The 25388-nt window shown below is 54.1% G+C and overlaps 1 protein-coding gene across 1 annotated transcript; it reads right to left on the bottom strand.

Moving 5' to 3' along the window:
* Positions 1-3292: 3292 nt before the first annotated feature.
* LOC308625749 (patatin-like phospholipase domain-containing protein 5) lies at positions 3293-11431 on the bottom strand (the record flags this gene model as incomplete). Its single annotated transcript, XM_081250238.1, has 7 exons — positions 3293-3462; positions 3708-3810; positions 4053-4164; positions 6446-6578; positions 8528-8713; positions 9870-9930; positions 11315-11431. 7 exons carry the CDS (start codon positions 11429-11431, stop codon positions 3293-3295), a joined length of 882 nt encoding a protein of 293 aa, XP_081106364.1.
* Between the last annotated feature and the right edge of the window lie 13957 nt (positions 11432-25388).

Below are 25388 nucleotides of genomic sequence, written 5' to 3'. Positions count from 1 at the left end.
TCCTTGGCTGGGAACCCAGGAGAAAGAGGAGGGTGGTGGCCCCGTGACTTTAGCACACATGATGGGACACCATGGTGCAGGGTCCACGAGGGCTCTGACATCATAAAGGTCCTGGCCCCCATCTCAGCTCCCGTGACTTTTGTCTGGACTGTCCCCCACCCAGGGTCAGTATGAGGCCCCAAGGGGGCCCAGAGGTCCTCCTGGTCTGATGTCTAACACAGAGCAGAAGTGTAGCTAATGCACTGTCACTCCCTGCTCTCCTTCTCTGAGCAGCAATCCCTATCATATGACGTACCCTGCAAGGAGCGTTTAATTTTCTCAAGTAAATATTCCATGAGGTATGTGCTGTTGTGTCCATTTTATACAGGGGGAAACTGAGGCTCTGACAGGTAAGGGGATTTCCCTAGGTCACTTCAGTGCGAAGTTGCAGAGATGGGACTCCAACCTGAGTCGACCTGAATTCAGAGCCCAGGATCCGTCCTCTGTTCTGTCATACCTCAGGGCTGTGTCAGGAGTCCGTAAAGGTAACAAATCAGGGAGCTCTGACCTGGATCAGCTCCTGGGCTGTCTGCTTTGTCAGCTGAACCATCTTTAGGCTAAAGGAAGAGCAAGGCACTGTGGGTGGATGGTGGCTCAGTGAAAGCCACAGGGGTTGCTCAAACCAAACTCATTCTTTCCGAGACCACATTAATAGGGTGCAGTGACCAGGAGGTGGGAGGTGAAAGGCAATTCAGGCCCGGTGCTGCTCCTATCATATGGAGGGCAGTGCTGGACCCCATGTGTCTAGAGGGACTTGGACAAACAAGGGGCTGGAGCTTACTGAGCAGCCTGCCTGGGTTGGGGATGTCCCTGAGGAGTGGTCGTAAGGCATGGGCTGTTTTCCATGGGGAAGTGCAGCCTCAGAGGGACCAGGTCACCACCTTTCCATCCCTGCCAGGCTGCCCCCAGGCAGAGGGAGCAGGCGGGGTCCATGGGCTCAGAGTGCAGAGCTGGGATCAATGGGGGAAAGCCACATGAGACAGCGTCTAAGAGCTAAATAAAAGAGAAAGCAGGAAAGTACTTATGGACTGTGAAGTACCATGAGCGATGCTTGTGAAAAGTCTCTGCAATTATCAAGCTGAGAATAGATGACCTTGACACATGAGCCACAAATAATAAAGACCAAAGAATAGTTCTCAGAGTATTACAAGTAAGCCAGGAACATTTAACAACATGCAGCTGAGTGAAGGAGGATGATGGAGAGGAAGGTGGGATTCTCTTTCCCCATCTAAGACACAAAACAAAGCAATGGGGACAAAGGTGGCCCCAGGGCAAGCCCCAAAGAACTGACGAGAGAGGGGGTCATGAGGGGAGGCCTGATGCCCATGGGAATAGAGGCCTGTGTCCTTGATGGGGACAAAGGACAAGGGAGCAAGAATATTCTCAGAGGCTTCCTGAGTCTCTAAATCCTTAATCTGGAGACCCACGTGGCCAGGCCTCCCTCTCCACTGGCAGAGGAAATTCCAAGCCCAGAACGTGGGAGTGGGGACAGAGCATCCCAGCTCTGGTCAGAGAGGACCACCAGGGCCTGGAGATTACCTGACTCAGGGGAGGACAGCCCCCTTCCTGCTGCAGGGGTTAGTATCTGTGCCTGCCCCCACGCAGCTGACAGCAGGACGGGGAAAAGGCCAGCTCAGGCCCCTCGGCTCATGGAGATGGGTTGGGAGCTGGAGACCCTCCTGCAGGTCCTCACTCTCCCGTCCCTCTCCTCTCTCCCTTTCACCTCCACCCCCATCCCCAAGCCCTCCTGGATGCCACTCACTCTTCACTCACCTTTTTGCTTCTCTGCTCCCGACCCTCCAATGAATGCCCAATCGAAACACCTTTATCACGGCGACGGTGCCCTCCATGCCCCACCCACAGTGCACCCCGTCACTCTCATGGTCCAACCACACTGGCTGCTCAGTTTCTTGAACAGACCAACTTCATTCTCAGCCCAGGGCCTTGGCCCTTGCTGTTCCCTCTTGGCCCTCGCTGTTCCCTCTGCTCGCAAAGCTCTTCCCCAGCTCTCACTTCTCATCTCAGGTCTTACCTCAAATACCACCTCCTCCGAGAAGCCTTCCCAGACCACCTGGTCCCATGTTGCTCCTCCTGAAAACCTCCCCACCGTCATTCTCAGCCTCCCGTCTCCTCACAGCACTGCCACTCCTCGGGATGATCTTATTTTCACATTTTTCCCATTTGCGGTTTAGCATCTGCTCTTGCACCCACAACAGAATGCAAGTTTTGTTTACAGCTGTGTCCCCAGAGCCTATAACTCATTAAGTGTAAGTCAAATGCATGCATGAATATGTCTTTTGCTCACATATTTACCCCTTTGCTCCTTTTTCTCTCACACCCGCCTCCCTTTCTCCGCCCTCCCCACCCCTCCTCGGGCTGAGTGTCCCTACAGGGCCTGGCCAGGGGCGTAGTGTGGGCTCTGCTCTGAGGACAGGAACAGCAGCCACTCCTAGGAGAGGCCCAAGGCAGTGTGGTGCCCCAGTATCCTCTGTGCCCGAGAGGGGGAGGGGGCGGCGGGGCTGGAGGCACTGCTCCCCGCTAACCCTCCCTGAGGAACAAGGGGCAGGGAGCGCTGTGTGGTGGCATCCAAGGGCCTTTGGAACCCCAGCAGAAGCACATGCAGCTGGGATTCCGAAAAGATTTTAATCCCTCTCTCTCCTCCCACCCTCTCGTCTCCAGTCAGGGGTTCCCTGCCGATGGACCCAGAGGAAGTCAGAAATCAAGGTTTCTAGAGCGACGTAGACCATGGGTCACCCCCGAGGGCTGGTGCAGGACAGAGAAAGGATGTGAGGGGAGGCACACCCCACCCCATCATTTCAACTTGCTCCCCAATCTGATATGAGCATGTGGCATTTTTCCATCTTGCAGTGCCCTGCAAGCAGCTCTACAATGGCACCCAAAGCCCTCTTCTAAGGAGATTCTGCCCCCAGTTCCCCCATATGGAAATTCCAGAACCAAGATGTGTGTCTCAGCTCCCGCCTTCCTTTCTCCCACTGATGAGACAGACGCAGGGTGACTTGGGCACCTGGCGACCCAGGGTGGACTAAGAGGCTGCACCTTGCCCAGAAAAGAAGTACCCGGGGCCCCAGGAGCGGGGGCTACAGAAGGACTCGGGGGCCCTCTTCCAGCCCTTGGAGGCCACCTGCCCACAAGGCCTGGGACAAGAGTCTCTGTCCTCTCGGTCCTCCATGTGGCTGACAATTCCAGTGCCCACCCTGGGCTAGGGGCCAGGCTCTGAGCTCGGGGAGATGGGTCAGGACTCAAGGACTGGGGGCAGATGTAGGCACAGGACCAGGGCCACGATGGAATTCAGGAGAGGCCAGTCACTGGGCTGGTCCAACTTGGTCCCCTCAGGCCTGATGGGCAGGTCTGGGCTCCTTGGGAGGAGCAGCCTCAGGCTGGAGGGGGCTGGTGACCAGTAGGCTGCAGAGGAAGAAGAAGTCAGTGAATGTGGTTTTCAGAGCTTGGGGTTGGGTGAAGCCTGGATCTCTCTTCTCCCAGACCCTGCAATAAGCCCTTTTTCTGGCTGAGCGGAGACTGCAGGAAGGTTCCAGGGTGCCACTCCCTGGGAGCACTGCACTGATTTCCACTGGGTGTGGGAGGACTGCCGGGATCTCCAGCCAGAAGGGAGGGCAGGTCGGGGAGAGGCGGGCAGCCCCACCCCAGACCCCACACAGGGCCCATGGAGATGTCTGGAAAGATGGCAGAAGGACCGGTGGGGACCTGGCAGACCAGGGAGATCCACTCGTCCTCCGTGAGCTCAGGCCGTCTCTGTGAAGCAGGCAGAGTGACTCCCCCCAAACTGACCGATGTGATGGGTCAGCTGCTGCATCTAGTCCATCACAGGTCTGGCCCACAGCAGGGACCAAACACATGTGCTGGGGGCTGCGCGGATGGATGGACAAGGAAACGGATGGTGTGACTGCCTGTCCAGGGTCCGGGGAAACAGCTGGTGCCTTCCCTGCCCAGCTCAGCCACTCCTGCTCTGCCCCAGTCTGCCCGTCTCACCTGACCGGCCCGAGGAGCTGGTCCTTCGTCCTGGAATAGACTTTGAGTACCAAGTTCCTCAGGAAGCCCCGCATCCACCGCAGGTCGGCCGGCATGTCGGGCAGCCACACCACCACCCTGGAGGGAGAGGCGGCAACAGCTTCGCCACCCGGCCAAGCGCAAGCGTGCAGCCCCGCCAAGCCCACCCTGCCCACCCCACCCTCCCCTCTGGTCCAGAGCAGAGCCAGGGGGGCCCTGCAACGAGGCGCCGGGGCTAAAGGAAGGGGAATGGGGGGTATGAAGCACCAGCGGTGTTGGCTCCACCACAGAGCAGGTTGGACACACAGGCACCTGCAGAGGCCTGAGGGGGTGGGGACTGATCCCCGATGGACTCTGAACTTGGTGGAGGCCACTGGGCCCTTTGGGTATTCAACTCCACAGGGCACAAGTGGGAAGCCCAGGGGTGGAAAGGGTGGGGCTTTGGGGTCAGGCTGGCTTGGGATGCAGCCCGCTCCCCTGTTCATCAGCTGCGTGACCTGGGTGGGTCAGGGAACCTCTCTGGGCCTCAGTTTCTCACAGCCAAGTGAGGACCATTTCCTCACCTCCTCCGTGTTTCTGTCCCTTCCTCTCTCTCCTTCCCAGACCAGACCCTGCCCTCCAACCTCCACGCCCCTTCATCCACTACCCTCTCGGCAGCCAGCAACTTCCTAGACACACATCTGACCTTGGTCCTCTCTTGCTCAGCGCCCTCCCATGGCTGCTGTGGCCACTCAGGACCAGCAGAGGGCAGCATCATCCAACTGTGGCTGAGGGGATACCTGGCCAGGCACCGTCTCAGGCTTACTGGACACTGCAGGGCCTCCCCTCCCAATGTACTGCCCTTCAAGGGGCCTCTAAACCAGAGCCTCAAACTGGGCAGACAGTCAGTCCACAGGGTGTAGTGTGACAGTGGACTGTCCCCTCATTTATTCTGGACCTTCTACCTCTATTATTGCAGCCTACACATTGAGATTGTAGGTTACAGAAAATACCAAATATGAATTTCCCTGCGGTCTGGGCAGGCCTCCCCATCAATACTCATAAATGGATTTTTTTTAAATGCAAAGGCTAGCACTTGAATTTATCCTTTTTGATTTCAACCTGTGGTTTCAGTCTAGAAGCTCAGCATAAGAAAAATTCATGTCAGCAGAAAGCTGTCTCCCAGCTTTGGGTCACCAGCAATTTAGACGGCAGGGATGACCTAGTCATTAACTCAGCATGGAGCAGGACAGAGACTTGTGGCTCACTGTCATAGACCTTCTTGTAGGGAATAGAGAAGTTTTAAAAATACAGATCTCTCCATGACACTTTCCTGCCCAAACCCTTCACTGCCTTCATGCAACCATCAGGATAAAGACCACACCCCTCACCTGGCTACAGACTCCTGTCTGTCCAACCCTTGCCAGCCTCCTCAGCCCCACCTTGTACGCACTCCACATTTTGGCCCCAGCCACAGCAGACCCCCTTTCTGTTCCTCAAATGAGCCTTACTCCCTTCTGCCTTCTGCCCCAGGACCTTTGCACAAGCTCTTTCATCCATCTGGAACACTTTTCCCTTCCTTCTTTGCCTAGAGGACTCCTACTCATCCTTCAGATGATAGCTCAAAAGATATCTCCTCTAGGTAACCTTTCCTGACCAGACAGTCCCTCTTGTGAACTGTCCCAGTTCACAGCCAGTGTAGACCTCTCCTAGGAATCCACAGCCAGGGTAGACCTCTCTAGGTATCCCTAGGCTCAGCTGGATTGCACAGGTGAATGTGTGATGATCGGTGGGCTGTGAGCTCCACAAGGCCAGGGACTGGGTCTGAGTTAGTGCTGCCTCCCAGCCCCCAGCCCAGACTTGGCCCTTGGTAGACCCTCAATAGCTATTGATGGAATGAACGAACAAACAATGCAGAGTGATACAGTAACCAGCAGAGTTAGAACAGTTACTGAGGGCCTAACCACAGCCAATCTGCCCTGGAAAGGCCTCGTTTTGTAGAAAAGGAATCTGAGGCCCAGAGAGGTCAAGATACCTGGCCCGGGTCACAAAGTTAATCTGAGGCAGACCAGCCCCTAGAGTTATCCTCGGAAACATCACATTTTCTCTGAGGCTCTGACAGATGCAACAGTGGACCAAAGATCCTAGAGGCAGGAGGGGCCAGGCACTGACGGGCAGCCCTGTTTCCAATGGATTGATGGGTCACAGCTGCTACCCCACCTCCCCATCAGTCCCATCTTGCAGAAGAGACCACAAGACTCCTCGGGGTCATGCAGCCAACAGCAGGCGGCGTAGGGGCACCAGCCGGGCTCTGCCCCCGCAGTGTTCTGGCCACCCTTCCTGCCACGGGCACTGGTCTCAACGAGCCAGGCCCTTCCCAGGACCCCTGGCCGGGCCTCACCTTCTGCTCCAAAAGTAGACATACTCAAAGGGCAGTGCACAAGGCAGCAGCAGGTACGTTAGCGCCCACCCAGGGCCCGCCTGGCAGAAGGAAGCCCAGGTGCGGGGGTCCCTCAGACAGGCTTTCTTCAGCGCTACAAGAGAGGCCGTGGTGGCCCACCCCTCCCCCCAGCCACCCCCTCAAGGTCACCCTTAGGGAAGATAGCCCCAGCCCCTCTCTACCTCGCACAGGCCATGGAGGACACCCCACCCTCAGCTGGTCTGCAGAGGAAGCAGCTGCATTTATGGAACCCCTACCAGGCTCCCTCGTTATTCTTGAAATGACAGTGTGCCCCTTTCACAGATGAGCGGACTGAAGCTCAGAGAGGAGAAGTGACTCACCCAAGCCCATTGCCGGGAAGTGGCAGGGCCAGGATGGACCCAAGGCCTGTCGGGCTCCCCACGTTGCTTCCATCTCTCCCGCCCCTCTGGAAAGTCTGCTGTGGCCCCCAGGGTGAGACAAGTGTCCCTCCATACTTCCCTGGCTAACAGCAACACATCAGCGGTATTAATAACAGCAGCTGTGACCACGTGACCACTTCCCGAGCCCCAGCCTCTTAACGGACCAGAGTGGAAGGGCCCAGCATCCTGGCCGGGGCAGAGCCAGAGCCCGAATCCCGGCCTCCAGACCATGGCTCAGCCACGCACACACCACCAGCCTCGACTCGGGGTTCACGAACAACAGTCCCAGGACCCAGCACCCCGTTACATGCCATGTGGCCTAGGACGGGTCCCTTCCTGTTCCTGAGCCTAGGTCACCTCCTCTGAAAAATGGGGACACGGGCAGGACCTACCTCCCTGGGGAAGGTGAGGATCAAGGGATGTGTGTAAGGGCTAAGGGCGGGGCCTGCGGTGTCGGTCTAGTGCCCCATCTGAAAGCCTCTCTGGTGCCCCCATGTGGCTGCAGAGACACTGCCAGAGTCCCAGAGCCCCAAGCTTGGACCTCAGGGGCTCAGCGCAGATCCAGGCCCCCTTCTGCGTGCCCTGTGTGGTCTCCTGCGCAGAAGGAGGTGCCCTCCTCATCCCCTTGCCCACCCCCTTGTCCCTGCTCTGGCCTCGACCACCATCATCTCTCCACCCAGCCTCCCACCGTGTCAGCCTGTCCCCTCCTGGCTAAGTACAGCAAACACTAGATCCAGAGTTCAGAGCCCTAGCGAACTCTGAAAAGGAGAGGTCGCTCCCCACCCCGGGGGCTCTCCATCTCTCTCGCCTCCTGCAGCTTTCAAGGCCGCCTGCCCCACCCTCCCAGCCTCCCCAGGCTCATCTCTGCTACCCCACCCCTCCTTCAGCCACAGGGGCCTCCAACTCTCCCCCATCAAACCCAGGACATTTGCACCTGCTGTGCCTGCTACCTGGATGCTCATCTTCCCCCTCTTTTGCTTGGCTACCTCCTCCTTTCAAGTCTCACTTAGATGCCACTCAAACTCGCACTCCCATTACACGTGCCTATCCTTTCCTGTTGCGGCAATTGTGACGTGTAGGTCACCGAGCAGGGGAGCTGACTAAATGGTTTGTTAGCTGTGTGGCCTTGGGCAAGTCACTTAAGCTCTCTGTGCTATGGTTTCCTCAACTGTCCAATGGCGACAATTCAGTACCATCCTCAGAGAATTATTGGGGGGGATGACATGAGTCCATCTCCATCTGGAGAGTCCAGAACCTTCTGTGTGTGCCTCTCCTCTGTCCCTCAGCACCTCTTGCCCTTCCCTGGGCAGTGGGCAAAGACCTGGCTTTCTCAGACACAGACATGTGTTCGAATCCCCCAGTTGCAGGCTCTGAGACCTTGGTGAGCTCCTTCCCCTCTCTGAGCTTCAGTTTCCTCATCAGTGAAATGGGCTAAGAAAAACAGGCCCCCAGTTGTGGTGAGGAGTGAAGGGGGCAACATGAAAGGAGCCCCAGCACCACGCCTAGCACTTAGTAGATTGTCGATAAATGAGTCCTGTCCTCTTTCAGACCACGAGCACCTTCAGGGCAGGGTCCCTGGCCCCAGGACCCTGCGTGCAGGGCAGCTGGTAGGTGAGCAAGTATAGGACGGGAGGGGCAGTAGCAGCCTCCAGCTCCGGGGAGAGTTGCTCAACATCGAGCACATTCCTGACCAGCACATTGGGCGCTGCCCAGTTGAGAGACAGGCCCGCCTTCTGGCCTCTGTCACAGTCAGCATCCCGGGTCCCATCAGTTGGGGCTGGGGGCTCCTTAGATACCGACGTCCACAGCACTGGCTCCTTGGTGAGTCCTGGGTCAGGGAGAGGAGGGATACAATAGGTCAGCACATCTGGAGCCTCCCGGTGACAGTGACCTCCCCAGCTCTGGGGACCCGTTTGCCCCAGGATCGATGGACCCGGGGCTTGTCCTGAATGACTTCGTCCTGTGCTCCCCGGCCCTGCTCTGCCCCCTGATTCCTATGCACTTGCTAGTGGTTAACAGACCCCAGGCCCTGAAGACTCAGCCCAAGGTTCAGATCCTGTGGTCACCACCTGCTATAGCTCTGTGACCTAACAGCTCCATGCTTGCTTTCCTTCCCTGGGAAAGGGGAAAATTAAGATCTGCTGCATACGCTTGTTCCGAGAATTAGATGTGATAAATATATAAAGCTCAAGCCCAGGTCTGGAATTAAATGTGATAAATATGTAAAGCTCAAGCCCAGGTCTGGGCACATATTATGTGCTCAGCAAATGCTTCCAGCTGCTGTGTGTTTGGGGCTGTAGAGTAGGGGTCAGGGCAGGGGTTCTGGAGCCAGATGGCCTGAGTTCAAATCTCAGTTCTACCACTTTGAAGAGCATTGCCCTGTGGGATGACATCCAAGCTCTCCAGCTAAGAAAACCTCTCTGGCCCACCCAGTGCTCTGTCACTCACACACTGTGAGTGACACACACACACACACACACACACACACACACACACGCTCTCCTGTGGCCCCACTGAGGTATGTGCCCTCAAGGTACCAAGCTCTGTTCCTTTGCTCTTGCCCTTCTTCCCTCTGCCTAGAGTGCCCTCTTCCTTTCCATCCTCAATCTCTCTATAGTCTATATATGACTAGTTAAAACCCAGCTTATACATCACCACCTCCAGGAAGCCCTCCTTGCCCACCCAACCCATTGGGCTGGGTTTGGTGCCCCCACTGGACTCCCACGGCCCTGAGCATCCCTCCATCACCCTGGGGAAATGCTCTCTCTGGATCTGTCTCCCTCGCACCAGGTGGTGGGCAGCTTGAGAGTAGGACACGTGTGTGATTCTTCTCTGTGTCCCCAGCTCAGGCCAAACACAGAGCAGACACTGAGGAAGAAAATGAGTGAGTCGAGGTCGCTAAAAACTCAAGCAGCTGAAAAACGGGATCCACCGGGCACTCACATGGGGGGCGATCCCCAGCTACCGTGGAGGCTGCCACCTACCGCATCTCTCCAGGAACCTCAGGGCATCCAGGTGGCCTTGTCTGCAGTTGTCGGCCACTACCTGCCAACACACAGGTCAGGGTGGGATGCGGAAGGCCTGGACCTGCCCCTCGAGCTGGTGGTCACAGGCCAGAGACTCATCTTTAACAGGAAGTGATCCCAGGGCAGCCTCTGCTTCCCAAGAGACCCCTCAGCAGGGCTCAAGGACCCTGAGGGTCCCTGCCCAGCACTGGGCAGAGAGGGTCCCAGGACCTCAGGTGGAACAGATCTGCTTCAGCTGCCTTCTTCCCCGCAGTCTCATTCACTTTCTGTCTCTGAGATTCCCTGGCTGGGGGCTCTTGCTCCAGACCCTCCTCTCTGGCCTCAGTTCCATCCCCTGAGAAATAGGATAACAAGTCCTAGCCAGACATTCCTGGTTCCCTGTAGATCAATACATGGTGGTTCCCTTTGCCCTTTGATGTTCACCACCAGAACCAGCCTGAGATGACAGAGGAGTGTCGAGGCTCAGCCCTGTCTGTCTCAAACAGAGCCCCACTCATAGGGAAAAAGTACCCGCAGGTCCAGGAAGGAGCTCTGCCACTTTTAAATGCCACTTTGTTATAAAACAGAAACTAACACACCATTGTAAAGTAATTATACTCCAATAAAGATGTTAAAAAAAAAGTAAAAAGAAAGAGGTAAGATTACTTTTAATAATGTATTTTATTTAACTCAATATATCTAAAATATTATCACTTCAACTTGCAATAAATATAAACAAGAATTAATAAGAGATTTTATTCTTTTTTTCCCTAAGCCTTCTAAACTTTTTGCTTTTAAAACACATCTCAATTAGGATATTAAATTTTCAGCAAGCCATGTTTTAAGTGCTCAGTAGCACAAGTGGCTGGTGGTGATCACATTGGACAGTGCAGGTCTAGAACCCAAGAAAGAAAGAAATTGACATCTCCTGGCACGTACTGCTTCCTAGACCCCTGGTGTCTCCGAGAGGAGTGAGTGGGTGGCTGCCCCCAGGGAGCCCATCATCCATGGAGGAAGACACACAAGCAGGGATGACGGGCTGGGACGGGTTGGGATGGCCAGTGTGGGTTAAGAAGGGTGGAGTTCAGGGGCCAGCCGTTCCATGGAGACATGTCCAGTGATTCAGAGGAAGAGCAATGTTTGAGCTGGGCCTTGGAGATTGAGCAAGGATTCATCAGGAGGTTGAGCAAGGATTCATCAGGTAGGGGAAAGAGGACAGGCACAGAGGGAAGAGTATGAGCAAAGGCACTGGGGCAGGGAGGAGTAGGGAAGGATGAGAACCCAGTGTAGCCCATGTGGGCAGGAGGAGGGGCGGGACAGCAGGAGGCCTGGGTGTCAGGCTGAGTTTCTGTGTATTTTGTGCTTCAGGAACTGGATTTTGCAAACCTTGGGGTGGCTGTCCAAGGTCTCCCAGAGATAGGCACCCGGAGGCCAGTCTTGCACAGGAGCACATCCACAGAGCACCGGAGGCTGGTCACCACGTCCCACCAACCCTCCCTTCTCAATCGTGATCCCGCCTCTTTGCTCCCCAGTCCAGCCATCCTCTCTCCAGTGTCTACTGCTGTCAGAGCCCCGCCAGCCGGCCTGCCCCGCCCTCCCCCATTTTCCCAGTGAATTATTTGGGGAACAACCTTTATCTCTTGTGGTCTTCCTTGGCAGAGGTCAAGAATCCTTCGATGGGCTTCCCTGGTGGCGCAATGGTTAAGAATCTGCCTGTCAATGCAGGGGACATGGGATCGAGCCCTGGTCCGGGAAGATCCCACATGCCGCGGAGCAACTAAGCCCGTGCACCACAAGTACTGAGCCTGCGCTCTAGAGCCCGCGAGCCACAACTACTGAGCCTGCACTCTAGAGCCCGTGCTCCACAACAAGAAAAACCACCGCAATGAGAAGCCCGCACACCGCAATGAAGAGTAGCCCCCACTCTCCACAACTAGAGAAAGCCCGCACACGGCAACCAAGACCCAATGCAGGCAAAAATAAATAAATAAAATAAAATAAATTAATTTAAAAAAAAAAGAATCCTTTGAGTTGGTTTCCTACGGTCCCTGGCTTTTACTCCTGCTTTTAAGAAGTAAACTAATCTGGTGAATTCTTGTGTGATGACCACTGGGCCCTGAGGTCACCCAGATGCTGGCGCCCATCCCAGCCTGGTCCCGCCTTCCCCGAGGGACCCAGGTAGCCACATGCCCTACTCAGTCCTCCTGAGTGTTTATGAATCTCAGGCACAGAGGAGGTGGCCATGCCTGCAGCTTCTCTCCCTCTCCCTCCGGCCTCTCTGGGTAACAGGGCAGGCCCGCCCCATCTCAGGGCTGTTTCTGGAGACAGATTCTTGCCAGAAACCCCAGCCCAGGGGGTCTCGTGTTCCCTGAGGCTCCTTATGCTCCCTGGGGCAGCTACTCATGTGCTGGTGTCTCAGATGACCTCATCCTTCACATCTGTGCCCTGCCAGCTGGGTCAGCCCAGGGCTTCTGTTGCGAGTCAGCTGCCTTCTCTTCCAGAAAGCAGGCCAGCTGCTCCTGCTCAGCTGTGCCCCTTCTGAAGGCCGGTCTGTGAAGACCTTCCTTCTTCCAAGATCCGTCATCACAGCGACCACCATTCAGAGTTACTCTGGGCTTGCCATTGGCGGGGATCCTTCCCCGATGTTTTCAAAGTGGGGTGCGTGTTCTCAAGGCTGGCTTTGCCTCCTCTTTCCTCTGTAGCTCTCCTCCAAGTTTCTTCAAGGGGAACCTGTTGCTGTCATTGAAAATGCCTCCAGGTCACTTTAAATAGATACGAGGGGTTTTTCAAAGTAAAATTCTGTGTCTGTGTGCCAACACACATTGTGGAAACACACATTCCAGTCTTTTCAGCGCACCGTACACTGTTCCAATTTTTTAAATTGGATTTCGAGCTGGGGCGGGCGGGGGCTGCATCAGAAGCACTTGGGGCCCTTTCCCCAAACCTCGTGGTCCCTGTGCGCCCTCCACCCCAACACACACGTGGGTTCTGACATCTCCGCACCACCCCCACCTGGGCCCAGCCCCCCGTCACCTGGCGGGCTGGTGGCCAGCACCAAGGTGAGCCCTGCAGTCAAACTGAGGAAGAGGGCTGGGGGCCAGCATGCACAGGCATTCACGGTGAGAGGAAGGGGCCAGTGATAACGGTGGCCAGTGGGGCGAGGGAGTGACGGGGCAGGGCTGAAGTGAGAGTCTGTGGAAGGTGGGCTTGACCAAGGCTGTGAGAATCCGAGGCAGCTGGGGTGGGAGCTGGATGTGGACCCCACTCTGTTGTAAACGCGCTTTTTTTTTTTTTTGCTTTACGATGTTGTGTTAGTTTCTGCTGTACAACAAAGTGAATCAGCTCTCTGTATACACATATCCCCTCCCTCTTGGACCTCCCTCCCACCCATCCCCATCCCACCCCTCTAGGTCGTCACAGAGCACGGAGCTGAGCTCTCTGTGCTGTACCGCAGGTTCCCACTAGCTATCTATTGTATACAGGGTAGTTAAACACGCATTTCTGGCTCCTTCCTGTCAGACCCCAGGGAAGCCGTCCAGCAGAGAGATCACCCCCTCCCAGCGCGGTCCTGTCCTCACAGCACACTGCTGGCGGGGCCGCCCTCTCCCTGGTCCCTGGGGGACCGGCCCTGCCTTGGGGCTGGGACCCGAAGCTCCTGCTGCGAGGCTGGCGACAGGCTGTCCTGGTGAGCAAGACAGGCTGGCAACGAGGCCCGAGGTCCCAGGTGAGGCTGAGGCTCCTCACGCGTTCCTTCATCAGAGTCACCGAGTCCCCTTGGCCTGCCCCAGGGCCTGCGCTGGGCACTGGGGACAGAGATGTGGACCAGCCCACCTGTGTACCTGTCTCCAGGGGGGAGGTGGGGTAACTAAGATGTGCATGTGTAAATCCCAGAAAATGTCACCTTCTCTGAGAAGCCCTCCCTGACCTCCTTTCCTCCTCCCCAACTGAGGTGGCCTTTCCCTCGGTGAAGAAGGAATCTGACTGCCTGGGTTCAAGCTCTGGCTCTGCCTCTTGCTGGCTGTGGGCGCTGGGTCAGTCACTCCACCTCTGAGCCTCGGTTTCCTCATGTGTAAAAGGGGGTAACAATATTACTTACCTCATAGAGTTATTGCAAGCATTAAGCAAAATCCAGGTACAGCTCCTAGCATAGGGACCATTACATAGCATGCTCTCAATAGCATTAATACTAGCTACTATTATTATTGTTGCTGTTGTTATTAAAATCACTATTGCCCTGTTATAGGACTTCCTATCCTTGATTATACATGTATGTGTCTTGGCCACTAGCCCATAAGCTTCCAGAGAGCAGGAACCACGAAGCATTCATTTCTGCATCCCCAGCAAATTTCCTGGCAAACACAATATTAATAGTAAAAACAATGGGATTGACCTATATACACTACTATGTATAAAACGGATAACTAGTGAGAACCTACTGTATAGCCCAGAGAACTCTACTGAATGCTCTGTGGTGACCTCAATGGGAAGGAAATCCAAAAAAGACGGGATATAGGTATACGTGTAACTGGTTCACTTTGCTCTACAGCAGAAACTAACACAGCATTGTAAAGCAACTATACTCCAAAAAAATTAATTAAAAAATGTTAAAAGGATAATAAAAAATAAATAAAATGATTCTGTGCAATGCTGAAAAAAAATAGCAGCAGTAACAATAACCGTCACACCATCAGTTACCATTTCTTGAGCATCTACTCCCTGCTGGACACTGTTCCAGGCACTCCAGGTGGACTTTCATTCATCTCAGCGACCCTCCCAAGAAGGGGGCCTCAGCCCCATTTCTCAGCCCTGCCCCAGGCCACAGAGCTGGTACTTATGACCCCTATGCCATGAGCAAACCACAGTAGGTCTGGGGCAAGGTGGGGGGCCTCTGTGAGGAGGCCTGGGTCCTGATCAGCCCCCATGTACCCCCGAGGGCTGACTGGACCCTGCCCCTGTGGACATCACCCTGTCTGGGTGTCAGGGTGCTTGCTGGCCCAGACGGCACAGGGGTGGAGCGGGGGTCTGTCCTGCTGAGGCCCCTCCCTCCCTCCTTCACAATTTCCGGCTCTGGGCTCTCCACCCCGAACGACATTTGGGGCCTGTGGAGGCTCCCTCTACACCTGATCCTGGGCACTGCTGCTCTCAAGCGGGATGCAGTGAGGCCCGCCCCCCATGCCCAGCTGCAAATGTCCTGATGGGGTGGGGCTATGGCCCTGAGCGGGCAAGGGGCTGGCCCGGAGTCACATGGCAAAACCCAAGTTGCCTCTGATTCTGCCTGAGGGGGCATCAGAGGGGCTTCCAGAAGCCCCTGGAGAAGGTGCTGGGATGAGGTTGGGCCCGCCTGGGCCTCTCTCTGCTCCCGCCCATTGCAGAGCTTTGCTTCATGTCAGCCTCGAGGCACAGACCTGGACAGTGGGTGGGTCTTCACCCTCTTGGGGTCACAGACACTTTAAAAGTTTAAAGAAAGCACCTGGGACTTCCCCGGCGGTCCAGTGGTTAGGACTCCACACTTCCATTGCAGGGGGCACAGGTTCGATCCCTGGTCAGGGAACTAAGATCCCACATGCCACTCGGTGCAGCCAAAAAATAAATAAATAAAAATAGGGAAAGCAAGCAAACAAGCCCCGGGCCCTCCACACAGACTCACACACTGGGGTCACAGCATCAGGGACCCCGAGGCCTGTCACCAGAGTCAGCTCAGACCCCGTCTGCGGCGAGTCATCAGGGCCTCACCCCAAAAACACACTCACATGGGTGGGAACAAAACTACCTGCGCCTCCTCTGCATATGTGTAAAGAAGGCTGGTGAAGGCGTCCTGGTTTCTGGACATCTCTCTCCATACCAGGTGTGTAGATGGAGCACTCTTTTGAAGAGGGAAATTTCCAGAAGGGTTGAATTGAAGGTGTTCCCCTTTCCCACCTTAATGTCCTGCACTAGCTCCTGAGAGGAACAAGCAGGGGTTCACTTGTCAGGGGATTGGGGTGCAGCGATGGGGTGGTGTTTCTCCTCTAACACAAATCTTAGATACCTAATAAGATGCAGAGTGTTCAGACACCATCATTTTCCCACCAAATTCCACATTCAGGGAGACTTGGGCCTCTTCACTTTGTGCTGAGCTGAACACTGAGCCCCCAGGGGCCGCGTGCTGAGTACACACACCTATTTTACAGAGGCAGAAACTGAGGCTCAGCAAGAGTGTGTGACCTGCCCAGGTCACAGTAATCAGCAGTCAAACTGGGCTCTGCCTGGCCCCCTGGCTTGGTGAGGGGAGTGGAGGAGGGCTGGGGAAAAGACCCCCGAGAGAGGACAAAGAGTGGCTGCAGCTCAGCCCGGAAAGCACAGGTAGGAGGTAAAGATGCAGCGAGACCAGCCCACAGCCCGGGGCAGTGTTTGAAGTGCTCCAAGTTCCCTCCACCGTGTACAGACTGGACCTCGGCAGCCTTCCTGCATCCCGAGGCCAGCCCTACCTGGGCTGGACCTTTGGGTCTCTCTCATCTCCCCTCACTCATCTCGGAAGCCCCTCTGCCAGGATAAGGCCTCAGAGGCTACTGGGAGGGAGGTCCATAGGCATGACAGAATCCAGTGGAGCCAGGGTCACGGCAACACCCGCTCCAATGTGTGGAAAAAGTCAGAGCTGTCGCAAACCTAGGTTTGCACTTGATTGCCAAAGAGGGGGTGATTCCGTGGCTCAGGCATTGTCTTCTAAATACTAGAGAGGACGGTAAGTGATGGGGGAGGGACGGGAGGCTGGCTGGTGCCTTCACATGCCCCACCCCTCACTGCTCCAAACCTACACCTCTCCCCAAGGTGACAGTCACGCCCTCCCCAAAGCCCCTGACATATGAAACAGCAATCGGTTCCTCCTCCTTGGGAAAAAGATGGGGACGCTGCCAGTTGATTCTTACTGTGCCTCACCCTGCAGGCACCTCTCGGAAGGACAGCTGTCAGTTAAACATGTAACACTTACAGATTTTCGGTGCGAAGTCCTTGTTTCAAAACCGTGCCAGCCTATGCTTGGTTGGATCTTCTAAGGACAAGTGGCCTCACAGTGGACAGTCAGCAGTGCCCGGTGTGGGCCTTCCCCCAATAGCCGTTTCGTGCCACACCACCCCTACCCCCCACCAGAAGAGCTGGGGGTGCCCCAGAGGGCCAGATGTGCTTTAAAAAGTAGAGCACAGGACTTCCCTGGTGGCGCAGTGGTTAAGAATCCACCTGCCAATGCAGGTGACACGGGTTCGAGCCCTGGTCCAGGAAGATCCCACATGCTGCGGAGCAACTAAGCCCGTGTGCCACAACTACTGAGCCTGCGCTCTAGAGCCCGCGAGCCACAACTACTGAGTCCACGTGCCACAATTATTGAAGCCTGTGCGCCTAGAGCCCATGCTCCACAACAAGAGAAACCACCGCAGTGAGAAGCCCGCACACCGCAACGAAGAGTAGCCCCCGCTCGCTGCAACTAGAGAAAGCCTGCACGCAGCAATGAAGACCCAGCGCAGCCAAAAAAAAAATATATATATATATACATACATATATATATATATATATATATATAAAAGCATACATATATATATATATATATATATATATATATATATAAAAGCAGAGCGCTAGGCAACGCTGTGCAGAGAGCACTGAGGTGTGGGGAGAACCGAGGGCAGGTCAGTCATCCTTTGAAGGGTCTCCGGGCTCTGAGCCTCTGAACCACTGCCTCTGTTAAAAGAAGGAGAATTAGGTCTCTGGAACTCACCCCTGATTTTGACAAACCCTGATCCAAGTGTCTCAGGCCCTGCCACTTAGCAGGTGACCTGGGGTCCTCCCTCCGAAACCAAGCTCTGAGTCAGGGTCTCCCTCCACTTCGCTCTCTTTGGCAGCTAGAAAACTGCAGCCTAACCTTGCCCCTCTCCCGGCAGGCCCTGCATCCCTGCTGAGCCCCTTCCCATGCTGGCCCCCTCCCCATGGTCATTAGCAGCGTCCCCCCGCCCCATCCGCAGCCTCCGCTCTGCTGTTGCGCCCTGGAGATGCTGCATCTCACCAAGAGGCAGCCCCTTGTTCCTCACCTCTGCCTCCAGGCTGTCTCTCCACCCTCCGTCAAACCTATTTCACTCCCAGGCCTACTTCCCCATCCTGACCTGTCCCTGTCACCGTCAACACCCCCTGCTGGCCTCGTATCCTGGCTCGCTGCTTCCTCTCCACCCCGCTCCGGTCTCCATTCCTGGACACTGCACGTCCACATTCCACTGTCTCAGTCTCCGTGGGCTCCTCCGATGCCCTTGCCCTCCACCCCATGCCCGTGCCACACCCTCACCGCGTCACCACCACGAACTGCTCCACGCCAGGACCCCATTACAATCCTCTCATCCCAGGACCCCCACCCTTTCCTCTGCAAGCTGCTCCCCAGCTCCAGCGATGCTCCAGCCCCATGGACCCCCCAGACACTGACCCTAAAGCTTTGCCACGAACCCACAGTTCCTTTCAGTCCCTTATGTCCTCCTTCCTCAGCTTACATTCTTCTGGTCCGCTCGTTCAAAGATAAACTGAAGCATATTAAAACTGTCGAGTTTTCAGGACTTCCTTGGCAGTCCAGTGGTTAAGACTCCACGCTTCCACGCAGGGGGCACAGGTTCAATCCCTGGTTAGGGAACTAAGACCCCACATGCCATGCAGCACCTCCAAAAATAAAGCAATAAAAATAAAAATGTTGAGTTTTTTTTAGCAAAAACCAATTCCATTGGGGGAGTGCCAAACGGGGAGTGGTTAGGAGCACCCCACCCACAGGAACTGGGGCGGGACCTCGTAGAGAAGACTTGGGAAGCCAAGCCAAGCCAACAAGGACAGTGCTCCGTGGGCTGTAGCCTGAGCCATGGCCTTACATGGGAAGCCCCGTGGGCTGCGTGTGATTGGCTGTCCTCAGGCTTCCGTCTCTTCACCCCGAGGCGTTTACAGGCTTAGGTCTGGGCTTAGATTTGGCTGCTAAATCTAATCTAAGCGAACCTACGGGCTCCCATTCAATGAAGGAGCACGGGTCTCAGTGGCTCAGCATCTCCAGGCAGCTCTGCACCTTCTCCATTTCTCTTCACCTCTATGCACCGTCCTTATAACCCGCACCCTCCTCCCCACTCTCATCAGTGACCTGGTTCTTTCCAGAAAGCACGCAATCCCTTCCTTGCTGACAACACTCATGCCCGTCCCCATGGCGCCTGTCCCCATCACAGTCGTTGATGGCTTCCCAGCACGTCCAAAGGCAGTTGCTCCCTCGGCACCCTCCTCCTCCCACCGGGTCCTCTTCTCTAAGCACTGGCTCTAGCTACCTCCCCTTCATCTTCCATACCATCCGCGCCTCTCTCCTTGACCCACACCTGCTGCACGCAAACACACTTTAAAACCAGCCTCTTCTAAAAGGCCCTCCCTCGACTGACTCCCACCTCTCCCTCCACCTTCTTCAGAGAGCTGACGCCCCTGGCAGTCCCCATGCTTTCCCCCACCCATCCCCCCTGAGATTTTTGTCCCTCCCCGACACCCCGAGCCCCACGGCCACCTTCAAGATGGTCTTGTCTGCGTTGCCAAAGCCGGTGGGCAGTTACCTGCTCTCATTGTTCGTCTCAAGGTGTCTAGGACACCTGCTCTCTCCTTCCTCCCAGACCTCCACGTGGGACCACTGCAGGCTCTGTCTTCCCTGTTTCTCCGTTTACCGGTCCTGGACGTTCTCCTCTAGTCTCGTGACTTTAAATATCACCTCTACCCCAGCAACCCTCAAATCGTGTGCTCTGGCTTCTGCCCTGACCTCCAGACCTGCACATCCAACTGTCGACTTGACATCTCACTTGCTGGTCCAGCAGCCTCTCCAGCTCAACGTGGCCAAGGCAGGATCCCCAGTTGTCTTTCCAAATCCTTCCCTGTCCCCTCTTTCCCTTCACACTCATCTCCAATCCACCAGTAAGTCCACTTTTCTCTATACCTCCAGACTCCTCAGCTGCGTTCACTTCTCTCCATTGCCATCTCTACCCCACTAGTCTGAGCTGCCCCCCTCTCCTGGGTGCCTGCAGGGCCCCTAAGCGACCTGCCCACCCCCAGTTCCTCCTCCCCTCGGAGCCCCTTCTCCGCAAGCCGCCCCCAACCTGCTTCTCCTGGAGCCAATGGCCCCTTCTTAGAAGAATGTTTTTAAACATGTGAAATAAAATTCATAGAATCACAAAGGACACCACTTATTTTCAACTACAACTATAAAAGTACATTTTAATTGTGATAGCATAATCGATGTGCTTCTTTGTTCATGCATTAAATAAGATCTAGGGAATTCCCTGGCAGTCCAGTAGTTAGGACTCCGTACTTCCATTGTATGGGGCACAGGTTCAATCCCTGGTCGGGGAACTAAGATCCAGCAAGCGGTGTGGTGAGGCCAAAAATAATTAATTAATCGATTAATTAATACTTATTTTTTAAAAAAGGTCTAACAGAGGGTCTTTTCAGACACCATAATTTCAAAGTAATAAGCATAAATATTATCTTGAAATTTACAACCATAATACGATGTAGAAAGATCTGTGATTTCTATTGGGAACAAAGTCACAGGTACTTGTAAGAGTATTACTATAGTTTGTTTCCCATACCTGTGTCTGAAGGAAATCCCACATTTCAGGTAGAGGTTCTGCAAATGAACATGTATTAATACCTCTTTCCCATCCAAGTTTACAAGCCTAATGAATCCTGTCCACTGAGGTTTGGACTCCAGGCAGATCTTCCCAATTTGTAAATAAGACTGTGTCCCTCCCCTGCCTAAGCCCTTGAGGGCTTCCTACTGCCACAAGAATCAGATCTAGACTCCATACTGGGCCCTCCCAGGCCCCTGGTCGCCCCACACAGCCCTACTCCCAGCAACTCCCTCCCCTGTCCCCTTCTCTATCTTCCAGCCTCAAGGAGCTTTGCCCAAGACTTGAATTTGCTGATCTTGTTAATCCAGCTCAGCTGTGTCTCCTTCTGGCTCCCTCCCTCCCTCTCAATTTCATAAGCCTCATCCCTCTTACCCCCCATGTTTTTAGGGCACTGACATTCCAAGAAGTTTTCTCTGGTCACCCCAGTAAACGACTTCCCCTGATACTGAGTAGTTTATTGTAATCACTGTTTCTTTTCTTTTTTTTTTAATTTATTTTATTGACATATAGTTGATTTACAATGTTGTCTTAATTTCTGCTGTACAGCCAAGTGATTTAGTTATACATATGTATATATTCTTTTTCATATTCTTTTCCATTATGGTTTATCACAGGATATTGAATATAGTTCCCTGTGCTATACAGTAGGACCTTGTTGTTTATCTGTTTTATATATAGTAGTTTGTATCTGCTAATCCCAAACTCTGAGTTTATCATCCCCCTGCCCCCTTTCCCCTTTGGTAACCATGAGTTTGTTTTCCATGTCTGTGAGTCTGTTTCTATTTCGTAGTAAGTTCATTTGTGTCATATTTTAGATTCCACATATAAGTGATATCATATGACATTTGTCTTTCTCTGATTTACTTCACTTAGTATGATCATCTCTAGGTCCATCCATGTTGCTGCCAATGGCATTATTTCATTCTTTTTTATGGCTCAGTAATATTCCATCGCATATATGTACCACATCTTCTTTATCCATTCATCTGAATTTAGGTTGTTTCCATGTCTTGCGTATGCACAGTTTCTGTCTGCTTCCCCGCAGAGACTGAATATAGGAATGGACAATAGCCAGATCATATATAAAAAGAGAAATCTGACCCACAACCTGCAGCAACCAGCCCAGGAAACCAATCTATCGAGTACAGTAGCCAGCCCGGGACACCTGCTGGGTAAATTAGACTTGTAGGAAGTCAGACCACTATCTCCAGGAAACAGCCCAGAAAGCCAAACAATAACCCCATAACGATCAACCTCAAAGGACCAGGACCTGATTACTCACTGACAGCTTCCCTCATTTTTGTCCCTGCTTCCAACTTAGTACTGAAGAAAGCCAAATACACTCAAAAATGGTTAAAATGGTAAATTTTATGTTCTGTATATTTTATCATGATTGAAAAAAAAAAGTGACTTAGAGCCAGAGCTGGGAAGCTGGGTGAGGGGCGGGGCTGAGGGGTGAAGTGAGGGGCCGCCGGGGGCTGGTAGTGTGGTTAGGAAATGGCAGGCCAGGTGTATGGGGGTGGAAGGGCCACGGAGGGCAGGACGGTGGTAGGGTCAAGGCATCCGGCCTCCCACAGTCTCAACCTCAGGCACTGGGATTTGGTAACCAGGTGAAGGAGGCCTTTCGTCATCCTGCCCCGCACTGTAGAGAGGGGTGAGTGGAGCCAGCACAGCCAGAGCAGGGGTGGGTGGTGGGTGGGGGTGGGGTGGGGGTGGGTGCGTGGGTGGGCTCTCTGGACATCCAGTCCCACGAAGGAAACAAACCCCAGAGTTCCCAGCACCTCCCACTCCCCTCCCTGTTCACAGCCCCTTATGTTCTAGAAATTCACCAGTTCATCAGTGAATTCCAAATCGCTGCTCCTAGGGGAAATACAAGGTGGGGTTCCTGCGAGCTTCCGGTCACAACATTTTCATCAAGTGATCAACATACAACCTTGTGTGATGGGTGCTTCTGTTTAAAGAAACCTTGTGTGATATACACTGATAATTAACACTGAACTCACGGCCACCAGCACTATTACTCATGCTGGAACGAAGCTCACCCAACACACGCATTTTCTTCGTAAGGCCGTCACAGCCTCTTGAGCTTGGCAACACCAGATGGCTCTTAGCACTAGGCTTGGGGCCCTTTTTTTTTTTTTTTGGCTGTGTTGGGTCTTCGTTGCTGCACGTGGGCTCTCTCTAGCTGCGGTGAGCAGGGACCACTCTTCGTGGTGGTGCGCGGGCTTCTCACAGCAGTGGCCTCTCCTGCCGCACAGCACAGGCCCTAGGTATGCGGGCCTCAGCAGTTGTGGCACGCGGGCTCAGCTGCTCCGCGGCATGTGGGATCCTCCCAGACCAGGGCTCGAACCCATGTCCTCTGCATTGGCAGGCGGATTCCCAACCACTGCACCACCAGGGAAGCCCCCTTTATTTTGGGGGGGGGCCCATTTTAAACAGCAAAGTCACCACGAAAAAGCACCAAAATGTGAAAGAAATAAATAAACCAGCCACAAGAAGGACTCTTGTTTACAGCAGGGACTGAAACAAGAAGGGACACCGTGGCCTTGTTCAACAGCAGCTGGGAATGCGCTTATGGGGCAACTCCAATTTTTTGGCTGCTCTGCAGATGTCCATGAATGGCCAAAAAAGAGCTGTGAGTATTAATCTGGAGTTACAAATACGCTTCAGCGAGTAGGCGAGTTTGCAAATAGACAGCCCATAAACAACGAGGAGTGCTGAGCGTTTGTTTATATTCCGAGCCGGTCTCATGCTCTGCACCTTCTCATTGGTCTCCCGGCCAGGGGTTTGGCCATTTCCTATTCAATAAGATGAATAATCCTAGGACCATCCTCTTGAAGACTTACAGGCCAGGCAGACCTACCCCTGATATTTCCAAGTGTTGTGGGGTTGACCCACGGTCCCAGTTCATCTGGGACCAAAAGTTTTCCCAGGATGTAGGACTTTCAATGCCCAAACCAGAAAAGTCCCTGGCAAACTGAACCGAGTTGGACACTCTCTATACATGTGAAAATGATCTAAAAGTTTTAAATCTCAATTATTTAATATGGCTGAAAGTTAAAGCCTTATTAAATATTTGTATCAAGATAAAATCAGTTGCAATTCTACTGTCCCATACCCACCTAGCTGCCAAAGTAAAAAAGTATCAAGTTTCATGTGTTACAGCCAGGCCTGTGAATATACCAGCTTAATAGCAACATGAACTGCTTAATATTGCAAAGTATTCCTCGGTCTTCAGGTACAGCTGTTGCCAAAACATCCCTTGTTATATCACAAGTACCATGAATTAGAACATGAAGGGCCGCAAGAAAATGGACACTTGCTATTTCTGGGTAACACCACCCAGGTGTCCTGCGACCTTAATTGCCTCCAGGCTATCAGATGGAACTTTGACCCTTCATTCCTAAATGCTCCGGCTGCCAGTAAAGTTCTGAGTCCTGTGAGCTGTTCTAGCAAATCATAAGGGGGGAGTCGTGGGGTCCCCCGACATTGGCGCCAAGTCAGACAGAAGTGTGGGTACCCCGGGGACTCGATTTGCCCCTGGCATCTGAAGCGGGGCCAGTCTTGTGGGACCGAGGCCTTCACCCGTGGGGTCTGTGCTAACTCTGGGTAGCAAGTGTCAGAACTGAACAGAACGTTGGACACCCAGCTGGTGTTTCTGAGAGTCGTAGAAGTGGTGTTGGAAAAGTTGTTGACATAATCGGGGTCAGAAGCGTGGTGGGTAAAAACAGCTTACCCTGGGGACTTGCCTGGTGGTCCAGTGGTTAAGACTCTGCGCTTCCATTGCAGGAGGTGCGGGTTCGATCCCTGGTCGGGGAACTGATATCCCGCATGCCGTACAGCATGGCCTCTGCAAAAAAACAGCTTACCCTCACACGGTTACTTTCTCCCCATGGACCAGATAAGGAAACTAAGCTAAGAGGTAAATGATGCCTGCAAGGTCTAACTAACTCTGCTAATGAGTGGAGAAGCCTGCATTTGCGTTCAGCCATCTGATGTCAAAGCTCACAGACCCAGCCACAGCCTTCCCCGAGGGAGCACTGGGACATGGGACCCCTGCCCAGTCCTTTCTTCTCTTTGTTTGGGCAAAGGGGGAGTCCACTTGCTGTCAACATGCAGACACAAAGAGGAGGTCACTCCTCAGCCCTGCTCCTTTCCTACCTACATCTGGGTCACGCCAGGGAGGACAGATTTCCCAGGCGGCCTGCCGTGAATGTGTGTCTGTGGATAGGAAGAGAATACAAATGTCAGTGGGTGGCGGCAGGATGACTCATCTGGGGCCTGCAAGCACAGCCTCTAATTCCTGCCCCGAGCCTAGCCTTCCTGTCATTAGTCCTAAGGGTAGTCATGCAACGCAGGAGGGCTGGCAGGTGCAGGATGAAGGGGTCCCAGGTAAGGGGAGGAGGTGCGAGATTGTGGCCCCAGCTGACCCTGACAACAGGCTCAGTTTTCCCACCCAGAAATCTCATTTCTGTCCCAGCCCTGAGTGTAGGGTGGGTGTGGAGGGCAGTCTGCTGAGACAGACCTGTGAGTGCTGCCCCCCTCCCCCCGCCCAGCAAAGCCAACATGGTCAGGGACAGACAGAGGGACCAGTCCTTTCCTCGCTCTGGGCCTCAGTCTATGAAGTGTCTGTGTGATGTCGCTGTTGGCCCAGGTGGTCACTAGGGCCTGCAGCATCCACGCCCTGGGATTCCGGTCCATAGATGGGAGACAGAATGACCCACCCTGGGGGTCTGCTGTCCCTGAGGCAGCCCAGCCTCAGCCTCTGCCCTGATCCTGGGCCCCCTGACACCTCCAGGCACAGGTTCAGCCCAAGCAGGGGATGCCTCAGACTTGGGAAGCTGTGTGG

Source organism: Mesoplodon bidens (genome assembly GCF_964165515.1).
Source record: "Mesoplodon bidens genome assembly, chromosome: 11".
Lineage (NCBI taxonomy): Eukaryota > Metazoa > Chordata > Mammalia > Artiodactyla > Ziphiidae > Mesoplodon > Mesoplodon bidens.
This window is presented reverse-complemented; position numbering and strand designations above follow the sequence as displayed.